The sequence below is a fragment of the Artemia franciscana genome, chromosome 2, assembly GCF_032884065.1.
Source record: "Artemia franciscana chromosome 2, ASM3288406v1, whole genome shotgun sequence".
NCBI classification, from domain to species: Eukaryota; Metazoa; Arthropoda; class Branchiopoda; order Anostraca; family Artemiidae; genus Artemia; species Artemia franciscana.
Genome location: NC_088864.1, coordinates 62,463,911 through 62,491,429, shown reverse-complemented (window position 1 = coordinate 62,491,429; position 27,519 = coordinate 62,463,911). Strand labels below are relative to the sequence as shown.

At 34.3% G+C, this 27,519-nt stretch overlaps 1 protein-coding gene across 5 annotated transcripts in view; it reads right to left on the bottom strand.

Moving 5' to 3' along the window:
* The window catches only part of LOC136043906 (uncharacterized), a 305,479-nt gene that overhangs the window by 74,218 nt on the left and 203,742 nt on the right, over positions 1 to 27,519 (bottom strand). For all 5 annotated transcript variants that reach the window (XM_065728944.1, XM_065728942.1, XM_065728943.1 and 2 more), the window contains 2 exons: positions 27,000 to 27,086; positions 16,621 to 16,714 (listed from right to left, as the gene is read on the bottom strand). In XM_065728944.1, the coding sequence (XP_065585016.1) occupies positions 16,621 to 16,714; positions 27,000 to 27,086 (181 nt within the window). The remainder of the gene's footprint in view (positions 1 to 16,620; positions 16,715 to 26,999; positions 27,087 to 27,519) is intronic.

The window sequence follows — 27,519 nt, the reverse complement described above, 5'->3', positions numbered from 1 at the left end:
CTCATGCTATTAACCTGAGCGCATGACCCGACATAATTGATCTAAGTATATGCGGCAGTTTCGAAAAACAATAAATGTGAATTCGTGTTCCGTTTTTGAAAACAAATTTATTTTAAATGAAGCTTGTATTTAACTACCAAAGATACGGCATCTGCAATCAGTAGGGTTACCATACGTCTCGTATATGCGGGAACGTCACACCCCTTTAAGCTCTGCAAGACACAGACAAAGCACCACATCATGGTAGAACCGTCATACGATATCGGCAAACGCACATCGACGGTGGTGCTGGTGAACCTAGATCTCAAACCCCTGCCGAGAGAGCAACACCATAGAATACATGTGCCATCTTCCTATTAAACTCGTAAACAGCACTTTTCTGAATATATAGTACATAAAAACAGAATTCCTCGTAAAAGAACAATCCCTCCTCACTAACAGACACACAAACAGACAAACCTATCCTCTCCATCGGTACGACACATACTCCTCTAATGAAAATCAGCGAGTTAAAGAAGCATTGATTGTCTTCCCTCTTCAACTTAGCTAATTGTAGTTAATCGGATAATACCCCTCGAAAAGATGCATATAAGAATGGACTTCAATTACAAGTATTATAGAAAAAATGGAAAAGAGGTTAGATGTAAAAAAACCTACTGTATTACAATTCCCCATAGAAACATCTGATTCTTCCTCTCGAAAATAAAGTATACTTCGCCAATAAATTTAAGTCTGGCCATGAAAAAAATAAGTCTATAAAACCCCTTACCCCCTCTCTCGACCCTCTTGAAAAAAGCTTCTATTGATGGAATACAATGTCTATAATGAAATATGATCGCTTACTTTTAGGCAAAAAAACGAAAGAAAAACGCATGTAAAAGCCAAATGACTCATTTGATCAGCACTAACCGGTGAAAATGTCTTGCTACCCTCTCTATAGCATCACTTAATAGTTTCCAGGCTAAATCTCACCGAAATTACTCTTTTCTATAACTAAATTTATAGCTGTAAATTTTGAAGTTTTTGAAGCGAGGTTTTTATTTTCTCCTATAAAAAATGAATGTCTTAGCATGATTGACAAAAGACTCATTGAATAGCTTAAAGGTAGTTAGCCCCAATTATACTAGAACAAGGTGATACTTGAAGAGTGTTGAGTATCGCCTTTGGGATGCAATATTTCCTGAAAGAGTCGATACTTCGGTATCGATAACAATGTATTTTAGAGCAATATGAAGCTGGCTAGATGTTGCAACTGGCATACATTTATCTAAATAAGAAGTTGAAGTTTGAAGAAGTTGAAGTGAATTAGTACTAATTTGACTGATGGAAATTCTCTCATCACTAACCATCAGTATGGTTTTCGTCCCTCATTCTCTACCTTACATGCACTTACTGATGCTACAGAGTTTGTGCGTGTTAATCTGGACAAGGGCTTGTGTGTTTTGGGTCTATTTCTTGACTTTTCAAAGGCCTTTGATATGGTTGACCACAATGTTCTTCTGTCTGAACTATCCTTATTTGGTGTGCATGGAGTCCCACTAGAATGGTTTAGTTCCTACCTCTCAGATAGATCTCAGTATGTTTTGGTTAACCGTACTTCTTCCACTACTTTGCCTGTATTGAAAGGTGTCCCACAAGGCTCTGTGCTTGGACCACTTTTGTTTCTAATCTACATTAATGATCTTGTTGATGGTCTTCATCCCCATGTTCACCCTGTTCCTTTTGCTGATGACAGTAACTTTTTCATTGCTGCGGTGGACCTGCCATCTGCCACTTCTATAGCTCAAGGTCTTCTTGATAAAGTAAAGGTTTGGTGCTGGTCAAATGGTATGGCTCTTAACAGCCGAAAGAGTTCTATTGTCAACTTTAGGGCCCTTTACCGTATGAGAGACGTACAGGAGTCAATCACCCTGACTTTTGGGAATGATATTATACCACAAGCTACTATGGTGAAATTTCTTGGTGTGTATCTTGACTGTTTTCTTTCTTTTAAACTGCATATAACTCACACCCGTTCCTTAATCCTCCGCCAGTCTTCAATGTTGCACCGGATTAATTCATTTCTTCCTCCTGATATTATGGTTTCTCTTTATTATGCTTTTATTCATCCTTACCTTTCTTATTGTTGCTCTGTCTGGGGCAATACTAATAAATCTCTTCTCTGCTCACTTCAAAGAGCCCAAAATAGGGCAGTGAAGGCTACTTTTCTTCTCCCTCGGCTCTACCCTTCCTCTGATCTTTATATTGATACTGGAATAGCTCTGCTGGATCATATTATAGGTAAAAGTACTCTTTATTTAGCGTATTCTGCTTTTCTAGGTACTCTTCCACCGACCCTGCAGCAGTTTTTCTCAAGGACAGGCTCAGGTAGGTTCTTTTCTTCTTTGCGTAATTCTTCTCGACGATTTATTTTACCAAAACGATCCTCTACAGCAGCTCAGAGGTCTCCTGTATATCAGTCAATTCTAATATGGAACTCCATCCCTTCGGATGTCCCTCTTTTTCTTTCTGCAAAGGCATTATTTCGTCGGTCTTTCCAGTTCAATAATTTTTGTCTCTCTGTTTAATTCTATCCCAATTTGTATGTCACTTATTTTTTTTTCTTGTATATATTTTATAAAAGTGTTTTATTCTTGTTCTCTGTGGCCCATTACAAGCAAAGCTTCTTGGGCCTATTAATTGATTTACTTTTGTAATAGTTTTTCTTTTAGTATTAATAAATTGATTGATTGATTGAAGTTGATCAGAAGTTGTTCTTAACAGTAGTCGTGCTTTTGTGACACTGACAATCTTATCAAAGATCAGTTTTATAATTCTGATCAGGTAAAAATGTAATTTACCTTCTTTCTACACAAAAACATACAAATTGACGAAATTTTTTTAAGTATCGATATCAAGTATCGCCCAGCTCTGACATTGTTTGCTCATCTGCATCATCCTGCGTGTGATTTGGTCATTTGGATTCAAAAGCATTGTCAAGCAAGCTATCAATGCCAAGCAAGTTGGCATTATCCTTAGACAGTCCGTACAAAGTGCTCTCGTAGATACTACCACTGGTTGCAAAGTTTGTCATTGGACAAATTGCTTCTATATATATATATATATATATATATATATATATATATATATATATATATATATATATATATATATATATATATATATATATATATATATATATATATATATATATATATACATATACATATATATTGAGTATATCTGTGCGCGTTTGTTACAATCTTCTATGGATTCAGCCATCCCTAGTCTTTCATTGGAAATGTCGACAGTTACTTATATAGGTATAAAAAAGACAACAGTATAAAAAAGACAAAAATACAAAAGAAAAAAACTATGGTATTATATCCGACTACAAAACGATGATGATTTTTGCGATGAAAAAAAAAATGTCATATTCTCCAATGATGAACAAAAACGATGATACTTTGTCGGGTGACATGAGAAAATAGCAGCATTTTGCCCGATTACAAAAAAAAACGGTGACAGGTTTCGGTGTTTTTTCCCCAAATGAGATTAGTAATGAGCGACCCCAACGAGAGGCTTGTGATGATAATGTATTGTCAGAAACTATAGATGCGTAGAGAAAAAGTAGCCACGTACTGAGTTTACTGTCATGGACCATCTAAGAATTACGCGTTAAGTTGCCTTCTTTGTATGAAGATTTATTTCATTTGACTTGGATTGTTAGCTCAAACATGAAATGATTCTTTTCCAGTGACATCTCTCCCGATTACCCGGTTGAGCAGGTGCTATTTAAAGTTGCTAGAAATAATAGTTGCTACAGTGGTATTTTAGTTCCGGCTGAATTGTCAGCTATCGATGGTTATGTAAAAATGAAAAGAAAGATACGAAAATTTAATTTGATTGGGTGTTTCTGCCAAATTGTAATCTAAGGCATAGACATCGCAAAAGCGTGTATTCACAAAAATTAGATTGGGAAGGGCAATTTTTCCAACGGAAATAACAAGAAACAGGCATTTTCAAAATCTAGTGGTGGGGCAAAAAAGAAGATAATTAGGGGCACGTGCACCAAAAGCAGGCATTTGGTCGTCCCTCTCTCAGAAGCCCAACAATATTCAACAAATGCTAAGTGTTGTCAAAAAGTTCGTGGTAACGAACTGTTAAGTAAGGAGCGACCAGGCTCATTACTAACGGAAACTCTAAAAAACGGTATTTTAGTACGAAAAGACATATCAGACGAATCGGAGTTTCATGCTGGTTTCAATAAGTTTAATCTTACCCATCAAAGGTTACAAGCCTGAGAAAATTTTCCTAGTTTTTAAAAAAAGGGGAAACATCCCCTAAAAGTCATAAAATCTTAATGAAAACCACGCCATCAGATTCAGTGTATCAGATAACCCAACTGTACAAGTTTTAAGCTCCTATCTGAAATTAAATAAAAAAAACAAGTTTTTTGAAATGGAAGTAAGGAGCGACATTAAAACTTAAAACGAACAGAAATTACTCCGTATATGAAAGGGGCTTTTCCTCCTCGACACCCCGCTCCTTACGCTAAAGTTTTTTATTGTTTTAAAAAGTAGAGTTGCGAGAAAGAATCAAACTTTAGAAAGAATCAAACAAAATTCCACATTTTTGTAGATAGGAGCTTGAAACTTCTACAGTAGGGTTCTCTGATACGCTGAATCTGATGGTGTCATTTTTGTTAAGATTCTACGACTTTTAGGGGATGTTTCCCCCTATTTTCTTAAATGAGGCAAATTTTCTCAGGCTCGTAACTTTTGATGGGTAAGACTAAACTTGATGAAACTTATATATTTAAAATCAGCATCAAAATGCGATTCTTTTGATGTAGCTATTGATATCAAAATTCAATTTTTTAGAGTTTTGGTTACTATTGAGCCGGGTCGCTCCTTACTACAGTTCGTTACCACGAACTGTTTGAAAAAAATTGCCTATTGTTCACGTATTGTATGTGTTATTAGGAAGTATGTAGGGGGGGGGATTTTCTGCTGGTGGGATTTTTCTCGGGATAGAAATTTACAAGGGGTGAATTTTTCAGGAGAATTTGTCAGAATTCTTATAAGGAATTCTTCTTACGTCTTGCTTCTCTTTTCCGTCTCAATTTTACGCGTGGATATGTTAAGGGTAATTGTCGGGGGAAAACTTTCACCAGAATTGAAATGTCTAGAGAATAAATCATAAGGGAGGAGGGATTTTTCAATGGAGGAATAGCCAGGTTTCCTGGCATTACTTAAAAAAAGATAAGAAATTAAATAAAAAAAAAGTTTTTTTTCAGATGAAAGTAAGGAGCAAGATTAAAAATTAAACAAACAGAAATTATTACGTATATGTAGGGGTTACTCCTTACGCTAAAGATTAAATCCTGTCCCAATCCTTTAAGAACGACTCCTGAAACACTATGTTATTTTAATAAGAACCATAAGCAGCTTTTTTCAAAGTGCTAAAAAGCTACATGTATATATATATATATATATATATATATATATATATATATATATATATATATATATATATATATATATATATATATATATATATATATATATATATATATATATATATAAATATATATATAAATATATATATATATATATATATATATATATATATATATATATATATATATATATATATATATATATAGTAAATATATATATATATATATATATATATATATATATATATATATATATATGTATGTGTATATATATATACACACACACACACACACACACATATATATATATATATATATATATATATATATATATATATATATATATATATATATATATATATATATATATATATATATAGTAAAGTCAAAGTTATCATACTTAGTCACTAGGGATAAAATTACAGCGATGAGCAGCAAATTAATATACATATATACATATACATATATATATATATATATATATATATATATATATATATATATATATATATATATATATATATATATATATATATATATATATATATATATATATATATATATATATATATATATATATATATATATATATATATATATTACAGTCATAAACGTGAACTTTCAAAGTATGCCTTTTACAAAAAAAGGTCATTAAAGGCACGATGTTCGAAGATAAAAATACAAAAGGCTTTCGGGTAGCCTACCCCACCAAAAGTAATTACGGTTCATAAATCCACCATGAATAGCTTTAAGCCATCGCCCGCTGGAAAACATGAATAAAAATTAAAGAGAAAACATAAGATGATTGCACCTAAATTGCTTTATGCAAAGTTATTGCACACTTAGTTATAATGAAACTCCTTATGGTAATGCGCTGTTAAAAATTATTTTGTCCGTATTAAACAAGTCACAAGTATAGGATTCGTGGGAAATTCCATGAAGCTACATATAGGAACGTACACATGATTTTTTTCGGGGGAAGCCAAAGATAATAAAAATGAGTTGGGGGGGGGAATAATAAAAAACAAATTTTGGGTACTTGTGTGTTGTAGTGACAACACGAAGGAGGTGAAGATAAGTTAATCCTAATGAGACATACCAAAATATGATGAAAATATAATACTTTAGTAACAAAATTATGGAAACTACAACAGAGAATTATGAAAAGCAGCGCATTATATTAAATACCGAACCACTTCTATATATTAAATAGCTAATTAAAATATACCTGCATAGCACTTTATCTTGCTCAGGCAGGCTAAGCTGATTACCTCCGAGTAGACACAAAACCAGTTTCATTGCAGATCAACAACAAAATGTGGTCGCTATAACACGTAAGTACCCGAATTTTATTTGATAATCATACAGTTCGTGGTAACGAATTGTAGTAAGGAGTGACCCGGCTCAACGGTAACCAAAACTTTTAAAACGGAACTTTGATACCAATATACACATAAAAAGAATCATATTTTTTAAATATATAAGTTTCATCAAGTTTAGTTTTATCCATCAAAAGTTACGAGCCTCAGAAAATTTGCCTCATTTTTGAAAAAAGGGGAAAAAACCTAAAAATCACATAATGTTAATGAAAAATACATCATCAGATTCAGCACGTCAGAGAACCCTATAATAAGATCACGGATGCGGGTTTATTTGTTTTTTTCCAGGGGTGATCTTATCGACCCATTGGTCCTAGAACGTCACGAGAGGGTTAATTGTAGCGCAAATTGAAAGTTCTGGTGCTTTTTTAAGTCAAAAATTTGGAAGGCAACTAGGCCCCCACCCACGCTCATTTTTTCCCAAAGTCACCGGGTAAAATTTTTAGATAACCAATTTGTTCGGCATAGTCGAAAAACTTAATAACTATGTCTTTGAGGACGACTTAATCCCCCACAATCCCCGAGGGAAGGGCTGTAAGTTATGAGCTTTGCCCATTGTTTACAAATAGTATTGGTTATTGGGTTATTGGGAAATATACTAACGTTTTAGGGGGATTTTTTCTGGTAGTAGGGGGTCGGGGAGAGAAGAGAATTTCCATGAAGGGAACGATGGATTTTCCAGCGATATTTAAAAAAAAGAGAAATCAAACAAAAAACCAAGTTTTTTTAACTGAAAGTAAGGAGTAGCATTAAAAGTAAAAACAAACAGAAATTATTACGCATATCAGAGAGTTCGTCCCCTCCTCAATACCTCACTCTTTACGCTGAAGTGTTTCTAGTAATTTCATAAGAGCTATTTATTCTAATTAAACGGCCTTTGTGATTCAGGGGTCATTCTTAAAGAAATGGGACAAAATTCGAACCTTATCGTAAAAAGCGAGGTATTGACAAAGGGGAGAACCCCCTCATATATGTAACAAAAATATATGAATATAGAAGTTCGTTACGTAAGTTAAATTGTAAGTTACGTATATTTATTACTAATAAAAACGTTCGTAAATAAAATTTAGTGTTCTAATGGCCTTTTTTAACTAACCAAAAATATTGAAGGGCAACTAAGCCTCCTCCCCCACCCCTTGTTTCTCAAAATCGTCCGATCAAAACTATGAGAAAGCCATTTAGCAAAAAAAGTAAAATAAATATGCAAATTTCGTTTTAATTATTCATGTTCGGTGAGCCAAAATCATAATTGAATTAATTCAAAAACGTCCAGGAATTAAATTAAAAAAAAAGTTTTTTCAATTGAGAGTAAGGAACAACATTAAACTTAAAGCGAACGGAAACTATTACGTATATTAGGGGGTTCTTCCCCTCCTCAATACCTCGCTCTTTACGCTGAAGTATTTTTAGTCATTTTAAAAGAGCTATTTATTCAAACTAAAAGCTATTTATTCAAACTAAAAGTTTTTAGTAATTTCAACTATTTATTCTACAGCCTTTGTGATTCAGGGGTCATTCTTAAAGAACTACAACAAAATCCGAACTTTAGTGTAAAGAGGGAGGTATTGACGATGGGGAGAACCCCTCAGATACATAATAAAATATATGAATATAGGAGTTCGTTAAGTAAGTTAATTTTTAAGTTATGTCTATTTATTACTAATTAAAAAGTTCGTAAATAAAGTTAAAAGTTCTAGTGGCCGTTTTAAGTAACAAAAAAACTGGAGGGCAACTAGGTCCCATCTCCCGCCCCTTTCTTCTGAAAATCGTCCAATCAAACCTTTGAGAAAGATATTTAGCCAAAAAATAGTAAAATCAATATCCAAATTTTGTTTTAATTATTCATGTACAGTGAGCCAAAATCATAACGTGCATTAATTCAAAAGCGTTAATAAATGAAAATAAATGAAATAAACAATTTTTTTTTAACTGAAAGTGAGGAGCGACATTAAAACTTACAACAAACAGAAATTATTTTGTATATGAAAGGGACTGTCCCCTCCGTACTCTTTACGCTACAGTTTGACATTTTTTCACAACTCTACTTTTTAAAACAATAAAAAACTTTAGCGTAAAGAGTGGGGCGTCGAGGAGGGGACAGCCCCTTTCATACACGGAATAATTTCTGTTTGTTTTAAGTTTTAATGTCGTTCCTTACTTTCAGTTAAAAAAACTTGTTTTTTTTTAATATCTAATTTGAGTGAGAAGTTCTTTTATATTCTACAAATTTAGAGTTTTAGAAAAAGGGGAGCCCCCATCCCCAATGGACACATCCCTGACTGTACAAAAAAGATACTTCAGGCAATGGACAATTCATTGATACTATATAACTAAAGATAAAATTTGATTTGATTAGTAGCTAATACATCCCACACCAGTATATTTCGGACAGCATGACAACACTTTGGTGGAGAGAGTTGTCCCGATACCATGAGGCAGGGCCGTATCCATGATTTTTTTTGGGGGGGGGTTACAAAAAACATTAAAAATGCATCAAAAATTCTGTTTTATTCATTTTGGTTACGTTTTTACGAGTTGGAAAAATTCGGGGCGGGGAGGGGGTTCAAACTCCCTTACTCCCCCCCCCATCCTGGATACGGCCTTGTCGTGAGGTATCTTTTTATTTATTTTTGTAGGTACACTTTGGTTTCACGGTCTGCATCTCATGCAACATAATCATTCATAATGGTAGTGGTAAGTAAGCCTTCATTTTGGGGCGCCCCCCCTCACTAGTCCAAAGCAACCTTGTCTTGGAGAGACGCTGGCCCATAAGACATTTACGTGTTTTCAAGCACCTGCTAGAAAATCCTCATCAACTTCAGCCATCTTCAAGGGAACGGCTCTTGTATATGAGGATAGAAATCTTTTTGATTTAAAAATAAATTAATTCCTCTAGAATCAGGTTGCACAAAAACAAATACAGTACAACAAAGACACCCCCCTCATCTCCACAAAAACGAACTCAGTAAAGTCTTGGATTCTACGAACCAATAAATTACATATATCGGCAATTTTCTTACGGAATTATGCAAACTTTTTCATTATTATAATGATATTTCTTTTATTATTTTTTATTGATTTGGCCAGCAATGACGAAACCACGGCCCTATGCAATTTTCCTTTGAATTAAACTAAGTTTGGGAAAAAACTGATAATGTTAAACTCAATATATGGTCAGAGTTCCAGCGCTACCTATGGGAAGAACAAAGAAAGGTAGGCTTCACAGCCTAGTTAAAGGCAATATGGGCTTTAACTTATAAATGCCTTTAACTTACTTTAAAGGTATATACTACGATAAGATACGATAAGGGAAAGGATATTTGGAAATAATGAGTTGATACTTCCATGTGTCTTTAATAGTACGTCGCCTCAGTTTATTTGTAGAGTAGCAAGATATCTGGAAATTTTGTTAAATGAAAAAAAATAATAATAAAATAAAAAATCTCAGTAAAAAGTAAATGTAATGTATGTATTTTTCCGAGTGTTAAGTGCTCTTTTCAACGACCATTTTCTGTCAAGTATTAAGTACTAGTATTAGGTTAATGCATTGTTTCATTTAAGTGCTTTATGATGATCCCTGATCAAACTTCATGTTATTTGTGTCTTTCGTTTATGTTATTGTACTGAGTTCAACGCCTTATATTTGGCTTTAAAATACACTTATCTATCTATTTATCCATCTATAGTATATGCCATTGAGAAAGGTATGCATGTTTGAACTTCATTTTTCAAGAAGACGAAGGATACTCATGTTATCCTTTCTGAAAAGGTTGAGGGGAATGTCGAAGTAAACCAAAAATTATGTTTTTTTTTGTATACGGATTGCATAAAGGGCGTAGCTCAGGAATCACTGAGTATTAATTTGGAACTTTCAGGAAATGGTAAGGGAGATGATCAAAAAGGTAATATGTGCATGCTACTAATACTATTACAACAACAACCACTACTACTACCACACTATTGCATTGACAAGATCGGGGGAAACTTTGAACTAGGTCAAAAGACGCTATGTGTATGCACATTTTAAAAATAGTTGTAGTTTTAGGTCAATAGTTGTAGTTGTACGCTAATGCAGTGTTTTATGATGATCCCTGATCAAATTTTATGTTATTTATGCCTTTCGTTTATGTTATTGTACTGTGTTCATGGCTGTATATTTGGCTTTAAAATACACTTATCCATCTATCTATATTATGCTACATGTCGACGATGAGCATTAAGAACCGCAGTTGGACTGGACTATTTTACTGGAAGCCAACGCCCACTTATGACAAGTCCCATTTTTGTCAATACTGTTGTGCCATTTCTAACTGAGATAGAGGTGGAATATGTTCATAATAAAGGAATATGTTCAACTGATTCCTCGGCCGTTCCCAAAATCTAAAAATACAGGCTGGGCCAAAAGCCACTTATTTTTCAATATCTTTTTTATTTCTTAATATTTTTTATATGATTAATATTTTTATTTTTTCAGATCCTGGAAATTAATTATGGAGAAATTCAGTACCGTACAACATACAGTATATAATGTGATACGGTACACTTACGGTATACGTGCAACGTACGGTATACGTACATGATAGAAAATCAATTTCTACCGCCTTGACTTTATGATACTTGACTTATGATTTAAAATTTTATGCATATAACTGTTAAAATAAAATTTATTTAAAATTGAAATGGGTCAGTGACTTTTGGCCCACCCTGTAATCTTTAAAATAAGATTTTATGTATTTCAAAATAGATATAAAATGTATGACATAAATTTATATAAGAAAACTAAATGTGTTTTTTATCTTTTTTCTACTTTGCATTACACTAGGTCAAAGATTCTTGGATAAATTGAGGAGTCCTAATAAGGGAATTCAATTGCTGCGGGTAAGTGGCATTTGCCCCCTCAAACCTTTGGTCCCCATCCCATGATTTTAAGAAACACATTTTTCTGGTAATTACCCCGCCAATAAAATCGCTCCGCCACCTAGATTTTGAAAAGTATATTTTCCATTCTCCTCCTCTACATTTTCTTGAATTGGTTTCATTGACGACATTCAACATCGTCAAAAGTTTAAATTAAAATATTTTACATGGCTTTCATAGAGGTGATTTCCCAGAAACTTTTCCTCGTAAAAAAAAAGAGAAGAAAAAACTGACAAGTGTATATATATATATATATATATATATATATATATATATATATATATATATATATATATATATATATATATATTTTGTATTTCGCAGAAAAGTGCATTTCCACGAAAAAAACTAATTTCAAACATTGCCGTAGCAAGAATTTTTTTATGGGGGAGAGGTAGAAGTAGATTTTCATATGGGGGCGGGTCACGAAACAAAATTTAGAAAACACATCAAGATTTGGTTTATATGCATGTTTTTACCATTTTACGAGTCGGACAAAATTTCAGGGAGGGGGTTCCAGCCCCCTACCCCCTCTCCTGGATACGATCCTGATATCAGTTTATGTATTGGGATCTCTATTTCAATATCTGCCTATAAGGAAAATTTTTTTAAATGAGTCCCAAGAGCAGTCTGAGGAAGTTTCGCCCCAAATACCATTTTTTCGCAGTTTGAGCCCTCAAATAAAAATATACACCCCCTCCCTGTGGGACTTATGTGTATCTATGTCACTACTCTTGATTGAAGCAGCATTCGAACTTTGGTTATAGAAACGACCTATATTTATTTAACTATACCTGTATTATCTTTAACTATACATATATTATATTAACTAATATACATATTTAACTATATACATACTATATACAACTATATGTATATAAGTATAGGTTGCACACCAACAACCTAAATTTCTTTTTTGCAGTTTATTATAAGGGAATTTCGTTAAGTGAGGAACATTCACGCCCAGGGGTATGAGAAAGGGTTTGGCGTGGATAAACGTTGCAACGTTGCAAAAATACCCGTCGCCCCGTGGAGCCACACCTCAGATTGAGATTAGCAACCAGAGAGCCAAAATTTGACGATATGTCATATCAGCACAAACAATTTCATTCTTCCCGTTTATTCAGATAAATGTTATTTATAATATAACTTTTTTCTGCATATTATTATGAATAATTTTACTTTTCAAATATTATAATTTTCCTAACGGCACACGGTAAACAATACACATGTGTTTATGTACCTGTTTATGTACCAAATTTTTGGTAAAAAAATTTTATAAAATTTTTATTCACAATTTTTTTTTTGGAACGATAAAAAAAAATGCAGAAATATTTTGGTACAAAACATTTTCCGGTACCAATTTATGTACCAAAAAAATGAAAAAATGAATATATTTTTATTGTTACAAAAGTGTTTTGAAAACTACAAAATAGTTTTCGGGGCGGGGGGATAAACCCTCCCCCCTCTCGAAACGTCCTTGATACACCTGTGTCAAGTGTTTGGGAAAAACTGACATAAATAATCCAATGATCATTAAGCAATATGAGTGACTTTTATACGGCTTTCTAAGTCCCCGGAATTGTCCTTATAAGGCCTTGAAAATTTGAATATAATGTTTGTCGTTTGCGCTCTACTGCTCATCCACAAAAGAGGTACTTTAGCATTAATTACGACATAATTAAAAATTAAAAAGGTAGGCATGACAGACCAGGGACATTTTCACAAGCATAGATAATAAATTTTCATTAAGTATGTACACACAGGTCCACTATTTTATACAGATTATTAATGAATAAAACTTAGAGAAGTGATATTTTTTATGTTCTATGATATGTTTATGTTCAATGTGAAACATACAATTTTGTGACAAGTCTAAAGCTGTAAATTGCACCAAAAGGGAAATATAATTACACAATTGGAATAATTAGTTTCAGATCTATACATTCACCGAACCAGAATTACGATTAGACTTTCTCTTAAAGAATTATCCAAACTTACTGAAAAATGGAAAACTGTTTTTTTTTTTTCGAATATATTCAATGTATTTTTCCATCTCAAAAAAAAAAAAAATCAATATAAGTTTCAGAAATGTAATTCGATGGATTACTAAAGTTGAATTTCAACTCAGAGGCGGGAGACAGAGGGGGGACTTGCCCTGGGCGCAGAGATTTTAGGGGCACAAAATACGAAATAAATAATCTAAACGTTATAATCGATTTGTAATATTTGAAATTTCGTTTTATTAGGAAAACAATAAATAAATTATTAATGGGTTAATAGAATTAATTAAAAAAATTAAATAATTAAATTAAAGTATTAATAATTATAACACAACTTAAATAATAAATTAAAAAAAATATAAATAAATAGTAAATTAATTAACAAATTGGAAATAATATTGTTAATAAACGAAAATTTTGTTAAAATTCTGTCTAAACATTCTGTTGGAGTCTGGAGGGGGAGGGCTAATCCAAATTTTACTCCGGGAACAGGAGAGGCTAAAACCTTCATTGTTCTCAACTATTGATTGGTAGCTATTGATTGTCTTCTTACTTTGAAACATTTAAACTGAAAAGGGTGGGCTACAGAAAAATAGCATACCAAAAACATAAGATCGGTAAAATAAACTTAAAATTGTAAAGCGACATTAATACCAAGTTTCATGCTACTAACATGCATTATTTCTACATCATTCTTAAAAAAATAAAAATAAATCTAAAAAAAATTAGATTAAAAAAAAAATTAAAAATTAAAACCGCTACCGATACATTAAATCTTGGGACTGGAGAAAAAAAAATAGGCCGTAATGTTGCATAGGGAACATAAACTATGTTGAAAAATGAGTCTCAGCTGAATCTCAATGATAAAGCTGAAATTTTGAAACTGAATGATTTGGAAATTCCTGTCTCACGTTGAAACTTTAAAACCGCGGCACCGCAGAAAGTAACATATCGCAAGTTGTATAGGGAACATAAACCATATTGAAAAACGAGTCTCAGCTGAATCTCAACTACTGAGCAATGGCAAAATTCCCGTTTCACGTTGAAACATTAAAACCGTGGTACCGCATTAAGTAACATGTCGTAAGTAGGGTAGGGAATGTAAACCTTATTGAAAAACAAAATCATACAAGCAAGGGGTCTTTGAACATTATTAGGAAAAATATTCATGAACATTAAGGAGAATGCCAGTCTCATCATTATTATGTAAAAAAAAAAAACAAGTCATATGCTGTTTAGAGCGAAGATGGGAACATTACAAAATTGGTTCAATACAAAATCTGGTGTACTTCAAGGATGTATTTCGTGTTATTTACAATTCTCATTGACTACAGCGTAGGAACATGCAACTGCACAGGTGGGATCAACTGAACCAGAGTCATACTCTATATAAAGGGGATTTTTCTGACGGCTTATCCCTACTATTAAATCTAGTAGCGGATCAGCAGCAAAATATTTATAGGCTCTCGAATTCGGGGGAAGAAGCTGGACTTTCAATCAGCGTAAAGAGCAGGAAAATCACGCGTAACAACGTTAAGATCCTAGCTGCCCTGCTTCTGAAAGTTAGTAAAATGTTTTAGAAAAGGTGAGGAACTACCTTAGAGGAATCATTAAATCTGATGTGAGTCTTGAGCGCGAAGTCACTACACGTATTCTTTGCGGTAGGTATACCTTTGACAAGTTGATAAACGCGTGAAGAATCTCTACGAACTACTTAAACGTTAACAGTAACGTTCGATACGCGCTCATGTATGGATGCGAATCTTTGGCGTTGTTCAAGCTGATTGAAAAGTCCACTCAGGAATTTCAGGGATTTGAAAATAACTGTCTCAAACCTATCCTTGATCTTCACTGGTAGGATTACTCATCTTTTATTTTTGTTTTTTCATTGGTTTTTATTGGTTTATATTTTCAAATTGACTCTCTGCGTTTATTTTTGGTTTTTCTTTCCTCCTTTTTGGTATTTTCCTTACATAGTTTTTTATTCGCGCTGAAAAATATAGGAGGTTGTCCTTCGAGATGTTCGTTTCGTGTTTTTTCGGTATTTTTGTTTGGCCTTAAAAACCCATTTTCGATCATTTCTTCTTCATATTAAATACAAAAAAACAAGGTTTTTTCAACTGAAAGTAAGGAGCCACATTAAAACTTAAAACGAACAGAAATTATTATGTATATGAGGGGGTTCAACCCCCTCGTCAATACCTCGCTCTTTACGCTGAAGTTCGAATTTTGTCCCAAATCTTTAAGAGTAGCCCCTGAATCACAAAGGCCGTTTAATTAGAATAAATAGCTCTTTTAAAATTAAGAAAAATACTTTAGCGTTAAGAGCAAGGTATTGCCGAGAGGGCGATTCAATCACAATAAATATGTCACCTTGATGACTTGGCCAAACCTTGACTTGATGACTTTGTCTTCTTAGATTGTTCATGTTTTACAAACGTACAATAGTCTAATAATGCCTTCCATGGTGAGCGCGGTAAAGTTGCTAAGTAAAGAGCCACTTGTCTCTTATGCGCATATCATTTTTTCCACTCACAACAAATATAACATGTAGCCCTAAAAACTAGGAACGGAGCTTGTTCGAACAGAAACGGGAAGTGCCTTAATAAAAACGGGACCTTAATAACTCCCCTTAAACGGGAAGTGCTCTAATGCCTTTTTAAAGAGCCAAAAGTGATTAGAGGGCAACCACAGCATTTATCTTACCCTTTCTGTACCAATTACCCATACGGTATTAGATCAGAATTTCGAGATAGCGATTTTACTCAGAATGACTGAACATTCATACAATATAAAACCAATCATATGTACTTTTTAGTATTGTGTTTTATCTTCCCTTTTGTAGTATTTTTATTTGGCGACTGAATAGGTAGATACATACCTTGCTCAAGCTCTTGATAAGTCTTATCTTCAAGAGTGACGGGAATTGTGAAAACTTTTCCGAAAGAACTGCTATTTCCAGTCAAAATAAAATCCTAAAATAAAAAGAACAAAATATAAAAGTAGAAATAGTCAATATTAATATTTTTTTTCTAAATCAATGATGCTACAAGTGACACTCCTCAGACTACGATATTCAACAAGATTTATATACGAAATGTTTCCGGGAAAATTTTCAGTTTTAATCCATATCTTTAATATTTCGAGACATTCAGTTTTTTTTTAGAATTTACATAAATACAATTCCAGTTGGCAGTTTCTAGAGTGTGCAAATATTTTCTAGGGGGTCGGGTCTCCTACAACCATTATTGTAGGACAGTATCTCATTCAGCCCTCCCATATACCAGTCCAAAGCTTTTTGCATATATTAATTGTATAACAAAACAATGAAAGTGATCCAATAGAATTTTGGTTTGACTGTAACTCAAAACCACAGCTTGAAAGTGAATATCCTAGAATTAAGTGTCAACAACCTGAAGGTAATGTAGTTTACATCATTTAACATATCATTCTAGCGTAAAAAGTAGCCAAATTTTAAACAACCATAAAAAGTCACAGTTCGTCACCTGATAAAGCATTTAAGCAAGCGTTTTGAGTTATTGTTGTATTCTTATAGCGACAGATATAAAATATTTTACGCACTTCTATAGGTAGGATGGGGCAGGGTCACATGCCTTACAAAAGTACACGCAAAAGCTCACACTTTTCAATCTATAAAAGAGGCTTGGTTCGTCTGGACCCATCTCATCAGGGAGGGAGATTCTTCATCTTATCTCAGGATACAACCAAGGTCATATCCTAGGAGGGGGTTGACAAGATTAAAACTCCTCTTCCCGCGAAATTGTTGTCCAACTCATAAAAACGTAACAAAAATGCATATAAACAAATCTTTGATGGGTTCTTAAAAGTTCATTTTGCTACCCCCCTCCTCATTCGAACAAAAATATCTGGTTACGCTCTGGATAGAAACGGTTTGAAATCTATAGGTCTATGTCAAGAGACAGAGTACGGTAAGATCAATTGTGTCTTATTAGGCTCGCCCAAAAGCTTAGGTACAATGTTATTTGAGAGGCTTGTTGTGGATTATAATTCTCTACGAATAACACTTTCAGGAATAGATCTGTATCTAAAACTATAGAAAGCGATAAGTCGGTGTCTCCAAATTAAATTTTTGGGTTGTGACCCCCCCCCCTCGAATACAAAAAACTAAACTAAAAAATAGATTACACTAGAGTTGGCGGCTTATTTGAGAAGAGCCTTATAGATTGACAATTTGCTTCAGTTCTATTTGTTTCGGGTTTTACATGTTCACTACCGAACTGGCAGATTGCCAGAAACGGAAGAATCAATATTTATTTTGAGGAACGGCCAGCTTTTCGCCATCTGGCGTAAATCTCGCAGCGTCACGTGTGCTGTTAAGTTCCGCCACGTTTGGGACAGTTCCACAACGCTTGGCACAGATCCGCCATACTTAGCACGCGTCGACTGGTGTAAGTGATTTCTAAAATTTGGTGACCCCTTTACTTTTTCTTTAATTCAGCTTCACTTGTTGTATGGTTTATAGAAACCTAAGAAACTGGCCAAGTACCAAAAACACTAAAATTATGCTACTTTCATTTCCAAAAGATTGTTCAGAACAGTCCATATTTCATATTATCTAAATTCTTTCAGAAACACTTTTTTTCCATGGTCAATTAAACTGTTAAAAACGTTATAAGTTTTCCCGCTGATATTAACGTCTCAGGTTAACCTTCAAAGTAATTCAGCTAAAATTTCTATTTAAAAAATATTGAGTATACATTTTCACAGCGTATAGTACATTGCATTAATTTTCGTATCACCTGCACAGATTTCAAAACATAAGTCGCTTGATTTGCGATCCTTTTTTCTTTTTGCCACTTTATTTAATATGCACAAATCATAGCCTACTACCGGCAAATGATAAGAAATGTTTATACAATATACATTTTTTTTAATTATTGATAAGAGCAAGAGGAATTTTGTTCAGGGGGTAATGGGCTAATTTTTCAGGGGGGGGGAGATACAAAACTTTAATAAAAACACAGCAAAATATTTGTATGTATGCATTTTTGTTACGTCTTTACGAGTTAAAAGAAAATTTTCAGGGGGGTTCAAATCTTGAACCCTCCTCCCTGGATACGCCCTTGGATATGATAGAAACATTTATTTTCCATATAGCAGTAAAATAATTACATAACGATCTAAAAATCCTCACAAAGGCTTCATGGCCTGCAGGAGGAGGATCATGAAAAGATCACAAAAACATTTAAACTCTTAACATTTAATCATATAAAGATAATATTAACATTTGAACATAAAAATTTAAACTCTTAACATGTAAAGCATTTGCTTCATAAAATAGAGAAAAAATACAAAAAAAAGGAGGGTTCACTAAGTAAGCTTTATCAAACTGCAATGAATCAAAACATCTATAGATTTAATAATAATAATAACAATAAACGGATAGCACTATATATGTCAAGGAAAAATTAATCATATGAAAACAAAAAAAAAATTACAAGCCTTTGGACGGTGCCAATTCCAGAGCCTAAAAAAAAACACACGGCAGAGGGAATCTAGAAATAAGAATCAATGTCTGGTTTTGCTCTAAGTGCAATAACCATACTTAGTAGTAATAAACAAATGAAAGCAAATTTTCTTTTCAATTTTCTTTTAAAATACACAATTTCAAAACACAAATAATATGGCGCAGGGTAATTTTTCCTATTAATAGTTTATTTAATGTACACAAATGCAAACATTGATGTCTTTTTTCATGAACTATATTGAGATTGCGTCAAATCAATAGAATAAACATCAGAGAAAATTCGAGGGGTCGCCGGATTCCAGAAGTCACATACACCAGGTGACACGTGCCAAGGGTGGCGAGTGTGCCAAGCATGGCAGAACTGTGCCAAGCAGTGAAGGGCCCATGCAATATGTTTCGGAACTGTATGGCACATGTGGCACTAAGAGATGGAAAACTTTCCACTTTTCAGGCGTTGAAAAGCGGGAAACCCCTCGACAAAAATCCAAAACAAAAATCAATACTGGTTTCGATCGAAGCGCACTGATTATTTAGAAGAAAAACCAAGTACAAAAATATGTGACTTTAATATTCAAATTTCTGCGCGGCATGGGATTAAAGGCTCTAAAAAATAAATAAATTTTCCAGGATAATTTTCGTTTTTGTCGGTTCATTATTATAAATTCACTAGCTGTTGGGGTGGCGCTTCACGCCACCCCAACACCTAGTTGGTAGGGGCGCTTCGCGCTTCCCCAAGCCCCCCCGCGCGCATAGGTCGTTACGCGCCATATTAGTTACGCGCCATTGTAGTTGTGTCCCTATGTCCCACCTGTGAATATAGATATATATAATATATGTTTTTAACTACGTAAAACTTGCGAATATACAACATTCTTTGCTGTCCCATTGTCTATGCATATAAATAGATTGTCAGGTTTACCGACTCTTGAACATGCAACATATAATGGTCCATGGGAAAACAATCCGTATTCAGATCTATACCTCATGATTCTAATGATTGCCCTTGAGCTTTGTTGATGGTGATTGCTAATCGACCATTCCCTGTGTCGCCGTCGTCATTTATATATCCCCCCGTGCCCCCCAGCGTTCCCGTTGTAGTTGTGTCCCTGTGTCCCGGTCGTCATTTATATTCCCTGTCGGTCGTCATTTGTGTCCCGGTGTCCCAGTCTGTGATTTCTCTTTGAGTGTCCCGGGCGTCATTTATATTCCTTGTGTCCCGGTGTCCCGGTCGTCATTTGTGTCCCGGTGTACCGGTCTGTATATACATTCGTTTTTGAATTGGTCTTTTTTTTTTTAGTTTTTAGTTTTTTACCTTTTTTTTAGTTTTTTTCGTTATACCTCATGATTCTAATGATTGCCCTTGAGCTTTGTTGATGGTGATTGCTAATCGAACATTCCCTGTGTCCCCGTCGTCATTTATATATCCCCCTGTGCCCCCCGGCGTCCCCATTGCAGTTGTGTCCCTGTGTCCCGGTCGTCATTTATATTCCCTGTGTCCCGGTCGCCATTTGTATCCCGGTGTCCCGGTCTGTATATACATTCGTTTTTGAAATGGTATATGATGAAATAAATTTTTGTATTTTTCCCCTTTTTTTCTTTTTAGTTTTTTTTTTGGTTTTTACTTTTTTTTTCTTTTTTCTTTTTAGTTTTTTTTTATTTTTATTTTTTTAGTTTTGTTTTTCTCCTTTATTTTTCAGTTTTTTTCCTTTTTTTCTTTTTTAGTTTTTTTAGTTTTTTAGCTTTTTTAGTTTTTTTTATTAGTTTTTAGTTTTTTTTTTCTTTTTAGTTTTTTTGTAGTTTTTACCTTTTTTTTAGTTTTTTTAGTTTTTTTTTACTTATGTCCTGGTCGTCATTTATACTCCCTGTGTCCCGGTCGTCATTTGTGTCCCGGTGCTTTGTTGATGGTGATTGCTAATCGAACATTCCTTGTGTCCCGGTCGCTTTTTCTTTGAGTGTCCCGGTCGTCATTTATATTCCCTATGTGCCGGTGTCCCGGTCGTCATTTGTGTCCCGATGTCCCGGTCTGTAATTTTGCCAGTCGAAAACATGACGTCAGTCGACACACAAACATGACGTCACTTGACAGACACACACACACACAGACAACTTATTTTTATATATATATAGATTTAAAAAACTTGGCAATGTAAACTTAAGCACAATGGAAAGAGGAATAAAGTTTGAGTGTTTAGTTGGATTAAGTCAAAAATTTACACAACCATATATGACTTAAAAAATTAGGAAAATTTGGGAACCCAATTTTTTATGAAAAACAACTCCATATACAGTTTTCGGGGTACTTGTGTATTATACGACACTCACTCGTGTGTCATTAATTAGAACCTTTTTTTTATACTCGTCCTAATTGTATACAACAAAATATCTCCTCTTTTATACTCCCCCTCCCAGTCCACTTAATATTTTTCGTAAATCGTTACTAATTTTTTACTTTAATTCTATTTTGAAAGTAGGCCTAAGCTTTTTTTTGTATTTATATTTTGTAGATTTGTAACTTTAGAGAAAAGCTTGTGAAACTACAAATAAACTACAAACAAATAAACTTACAAATAACTAAAAGCTACGAGTAAATGAAACGTTTCAACCTGAAAAAAAAAGTTATTTAACTTGTTCAGATTGTCTTCTGAACGGTCCAAGTGAGACTAGGTTTGGAATTGCTCTATTACGTGCTCCTTTTATCTTTGTTTAGTACAAAACTGCCGGATCTAAAAAAAGAGAACCGTAATGAACTGTTTTGTCATTTACTGTCTTACGTTTCAATTTCAAAATGGGTATTTTATGCAAGTTAACTGGTTATTTATTCACAAGACCACAGACAAAGTATTGGAAAATTTTTGGCTAATTTTAATGGATACCGGAAAGGGTTTGTCACGAATACTTACGTCAATAGAAAGTAACATGAAATGTAGATAGATAGTTACTCGGAAACTTTGCTCCCACACACGAATTTTTAGCTTCTAAATCAGATACTTGTTTTTTTTTTTGAAGGGGGTCCCAAAAAACACATAAAATAAAGAATTATTTAACTTGTAGCTCAGATTTCAAAGATCACTAGAACTTATTTCTGCTTGTTGAATGATAGCATAAACCTATGTTCTGCTTGAGTAGGCCTAAACACGAAAAATCGTTTTGATTTTCAATAAGGAAAAATAGAAATAGAACCGATGAAATATCAATTTTTCGTTTTTTTTTTTTTTTTGTTCTTTTCTCTGCAATTTCGTCAAATACAGATATTTCGGAGCAAAAAAACAAACTGTAAAGTATTACATAATCATTACTACATGGCCTGTAAAGGCAGACACGTCAGACTTTTTAATTGGGAGAGGGAGAAATTTTTTGATAAAATCGCAAAAAAAAAACGGATTAGTCCAAATCAGAAGAAAATAAAAATCTCGAGTTTGGGCGGAATCTACGTATGTGTCCGTTGGGCATAATCTAAGCGTGCTACCACTTGTGAATTTGTCCGAGTTAGCATGGCACATACAATTTTTAGTACTTATCACTTATACCCACCACACTCAAAAATTACGTTGAGTCACATTCGAGGACAAACCGGTTTCATTTGTCTGTATTAAGAGAAAATTAGGTGACGCTCAGTGGAAAACAAGTGGCGGGTGACACCATACATTTGACTTAAATAATTTGGGCTATATATTGGCACATTAGGGAGGGTGGTAAAGTTTTTGGCCAGTGTAATGCATATTACTTTATAATATGCCGAATAATTGTAGCTAACACATCTTGCATGCAGACCAGCTATACTTTATCCCCACTCCTCCCCCAATGTGCAAATATATAGCCCAAATTTGTTCCTAGAGTATTATATTTTCATCATGTTTTGGTATTTTTCATTAGGATTAATCTAACTTCACTTCTTGAGTGGTGGTGGGTATATGAAATAAGTAGGCTGCACATTTTTTTTTATTGTGAGTAGTTTAAGGTTAGTGAGATTGCAAGTTATTAATATTGTTAAAGTTATTATTTTTACGTGTTATTTATTATTTATTTATTTATTATTACGTGTGCTAGTATTATGGATTATTTTGTTACGTTATCATTATAGTAATATGTATTTTATTATTGTTATTGTTATGTGTGAAGTGTTACTCTTATTGTTATGAACCATGGTTATTGTTATGTATTTCATAATACATAACATGAATGTATGGTTTGTTGCTGCTGTTGTTACCGCACCCAGGACATTTATTACTGGAAGGTTTCAGCAACAGAAAAAGTTTTATCTATGAATTATTACAGTCATTAAATAATCAATGTTTTTGTATGTAATGTTTGCATGAGGGGGGGGGGGTGTTATGAGACTGTTCCCTTACCCATAAGCCCAAGTAAGCCCTTGTCTGCGAGTGAAGATATGAATAATCCATTTTATAAGCAGCATAAACCTTTATATCCACATTAGACCCAAAAATACAAATGAAAAACCAACGCATAAAAAGTTAATTTTCGTCTTTTTTATTCGTGAAAATAGCCTACGTCGAAAGGCTGAATAACAGTCTGATAACTGAATGATTACAACATTTAACAATCCTTTTAAAATCGATGCCAAAAATCTGCCCAACCCCATTCCGCAGCTACAATAAAGTAACATCGCAGCAAGATAAATTTTTGAAGAAGCAATTAAACGACACACGCTATTCATATGCTTTTTTTTGCTTTTATTAAATTTAAAAAATATTGAATTTTATTTCTATTATTCTATTTGTTAAAGGACAGCATGATGTTACATTTTTATAACGCTAATTTAAATTAACGCTAATTAAATTATAACGCATTATAACGCTAATTAAATTAACGCCATTTAACATTAGAACGACTTAGAGCCCAGTTCCATAAAAAAAAAAAAAAAAAAAAGACACAGACGCTAACTTAAGTACACATTTATTAATAAGTAAAACGGCCTGTCAAATGAGAGACATAAACAGGAGCAAAAAATTCCAAGTCCCCTTATCCCATCCCCAGAAAAGATATTCCCCTGGGTTTTTGGGGCCTCCTTTTCATAAGAGAATCCATTGATCAAAATAGATAATTTGCAACTACATCCCATAGTTTAATTCTTATGGATGAGCGATTTATACTGTATTACGGTTCTTTTTATGGACGACATTTAGGTCTGGGGATGAATAGTGAACAGTACCCCATTGCGACCGATGCTATGAGCTTAAAACGATGTTCAAACAGGGGGTTCCAACCCAATAAACCCCCTCCTTGGATTGCCTGGTGCTTAACCGTCCTTCTTTGGAAAAATAAGGGATTTTTTTAGTCATGAATATAAAATGGTACTCTTAAATTTGAGAGAGGCTATTATTTCCTCCTTCAACCTCCAACTTTTTATATCAACTTTAATAATCGTTTAAGAATGTTTCGTTAATGATGATCATCCCTGAAAAGAGCATCCCTCAAAGTGTTTAAGAGGAGGAGGGTTTGGAACGCCTAAAACGAATTATAGGGTTATCATCTCCACATTTTTTTTTGAAAAATTCTTTTTATATAAGAATATCTCCCATTAACACCAGAAGGGGGGCACGGGAAACAAGAAGATATATATAAAATGTGTAAAAAAATGCATAAAATAGGAGAAGGAGAAATCTTTCATGTAAATTTTTGCAAAAACAACGCTTTTTGTTCCCCCCTCCCCTCCTGAAAAATTTCCTGACGGCACTCAGAATCCCCTCCCTCCAACTCTTCAAGTTTTGTGCCCGTAAACATATGAATGTAGTATTTCATGTTACAAAGCAAAATTTCTTTCTGAAATAAGAGCGGAGGGATCGCCCGCAGCCCCCATATTACAGGTTCAGACCAAAAATATACCCCAGGAAGTGAAAGGAGATTATATATTGATTAATTTATACCCTGTACCCATGTCTATGGACCTTCTATATTTATCTCGAGGCTCACGGGGATTTATTATCAAGGAGGCACACTCGTGCCTCTATAAAGAGGCGACACACGACAATGTTAAGCGATCTTCGGTTCCAGTGGTCGCAGAGGGATGGGGAGGGATGCATTTCGTAGCCCGAGCTCCAACTAAGAAACCTGCAAAATTTCATCCCCCTCCAACTTTTCCTTCATGGGGAAAATCTGGCCGAAAGTTTCGACTCGTCAACCCCAGCCCCCCTTTAACGTTGTCCGATCGGGCTGAAATTCACAAGTTAAGGTCCCCTAGGGCCCAGGAGCTTATCCGCGAAATTTCAGCTCGATCCGATAACTCCTTCCCTGTTTTCCAGAAACCACGCATAGCCACTTAAAATTCATTTACTTTTTTTTCCTAGACGCCTACAGGTCACATCCGACATCGGATCTGGGTGTACGAAAACTCATTCGATGCGGAATTCTCCGAGTAATTTTCCTGGAAAGTTTCGTAGGAAAATCTTAACCCCCCGAAAATTTCAACCTTCCAACCCCCCCCCCCTTTTAACGTTGTCCGATCGGGCTGAAATTCACAAGTTAAGGTCCCCTACGGCCCAGGAGCTTATCCGCGAAATTTCAGCTCAATCCGATATCTCCTTCCCTGTTTTCCAGAAACCACGCATTAGATACTTAATTAACGGATTTCTCTCCATACGAGCCCATGTTAATTTGAAATTTTTAAAACTTATTGAGAAGTTATATTTACACAGATGCAAGTGTTTAGCTCAGTCGGTAGAGCGTGGGACTCTTAATCCTCGGGTCAAGGGTTCAAGTCCCTTACGGGCGGTTTTTTTTCACAACATCAAAAAAATTTTGATAACACCTGGACAGCTTATCATTTGAGAGATAACAGAATATTAGCTTCTTATGAGCAAAAGAAACATTTCGGTCATTCTATCTATTTTTTTTTCTATTTTATACAATGATTTAAAAGCGGGGGGGGGGCGGCAGCCACCCAAGTTCCTCTCCTAATTCCTGTACGAGGAGTACAGGAATTAGTGGTAAATTAACAGGAATAACTGGTAAATTAGACTTTTTACCAGTGGCATTAATTCACTAAAGTCTGGGGGGGAGATCGAAAACGTATTTTTCAAAGTCTAAGCCAAGGGAGGCAATTTGGTTAGTTTTTTTGTCAATTTATTCACTGAAAAAAGCACAGTCATATTTCAATGAAAACATACAAAAAATTCAAAATCTAGAGGGGAGGCAAAAATATCTTGGAAAAGTGGGTAATTATCTCCCCTAGCCCCCCTCCCAATTTACATTTTTGTATTTTGCCCTGTTTTCGAAATTAGGTAAATTTTCCCAGTTTATATTTGGGTGGATAACTTCAGACTTGATGAATTTTACATATTTAGAATCACTACAAAAAGCAAAAGCTTTTGATGAATATATTTTTATCAAAATATCTTTTATTAGAGTTTTGGTTACTATTAGTCCGAATCGCTCCTCACTTATAGTTCTTTACTACTCCTTGACAGGCAAAGCGCATTCTCTCGAGTGCACTTACTAGCTTAGCTTATAGACAACTTAAGGGGGAGACCTTGCCGAAACTAAGGGACGGATCTAGGAGATGGTTTTAAGGTAACCTACCCCCTCCTATAAAATGATCGAAATGTCACTATTTACAGGATCAGAGGAAAGAAAATTGCCGATTGGGGAGCCAATTTTTTATTCGTGCTCCCCCCCCCACACATTATTTCTGGATCCACCCCCACCTAAGCTTTTCCAAGTTCCATGGGACGTGTGACCCCCCACACTCTGGCCGATTCTCAGGAGCAAAACCACAAATACAAAACATACCCTACCTCATCTTGTTCAGTATAGTCCATACTAAGCATTGATCCATCACTTCCTTTCCTATTCCTCAATCCAAAAATGGCACTTTGTCCACCCTGAGAAAAAACAACCCGATTACTCACTAAGGCCGCCACTTTGAAAAAAGTGTCACAATAGCATCAAAAAAATAATCCTTTTATTAATAAAAAACACAAATTCTAATAATCTCTTAAAAAATTAGCTCTTATCAGAATGGTGTGCTGAAGTTAACTGAGTGCTATAGCACCTGTCACATAATATAGCTGATGCGCATGAGTGCGCACAGCGCGATGAATTAAAAAAAACAAAAGCCGAAATTACTACTTTTTATTCCAAAATCCTTATAATAAATGCATAATTGGTTACTCATGTGGGAAAAGTTTAGCCCATATTTAAATTCTTAATTTAGAATATATATGGTAATGTGTTAGTCGACAAAAGAATCAATAGCAATTTAATGGTGATAAAACAGCGGGATATAAACTGCACTGTCACTCAGTTATTATGAGG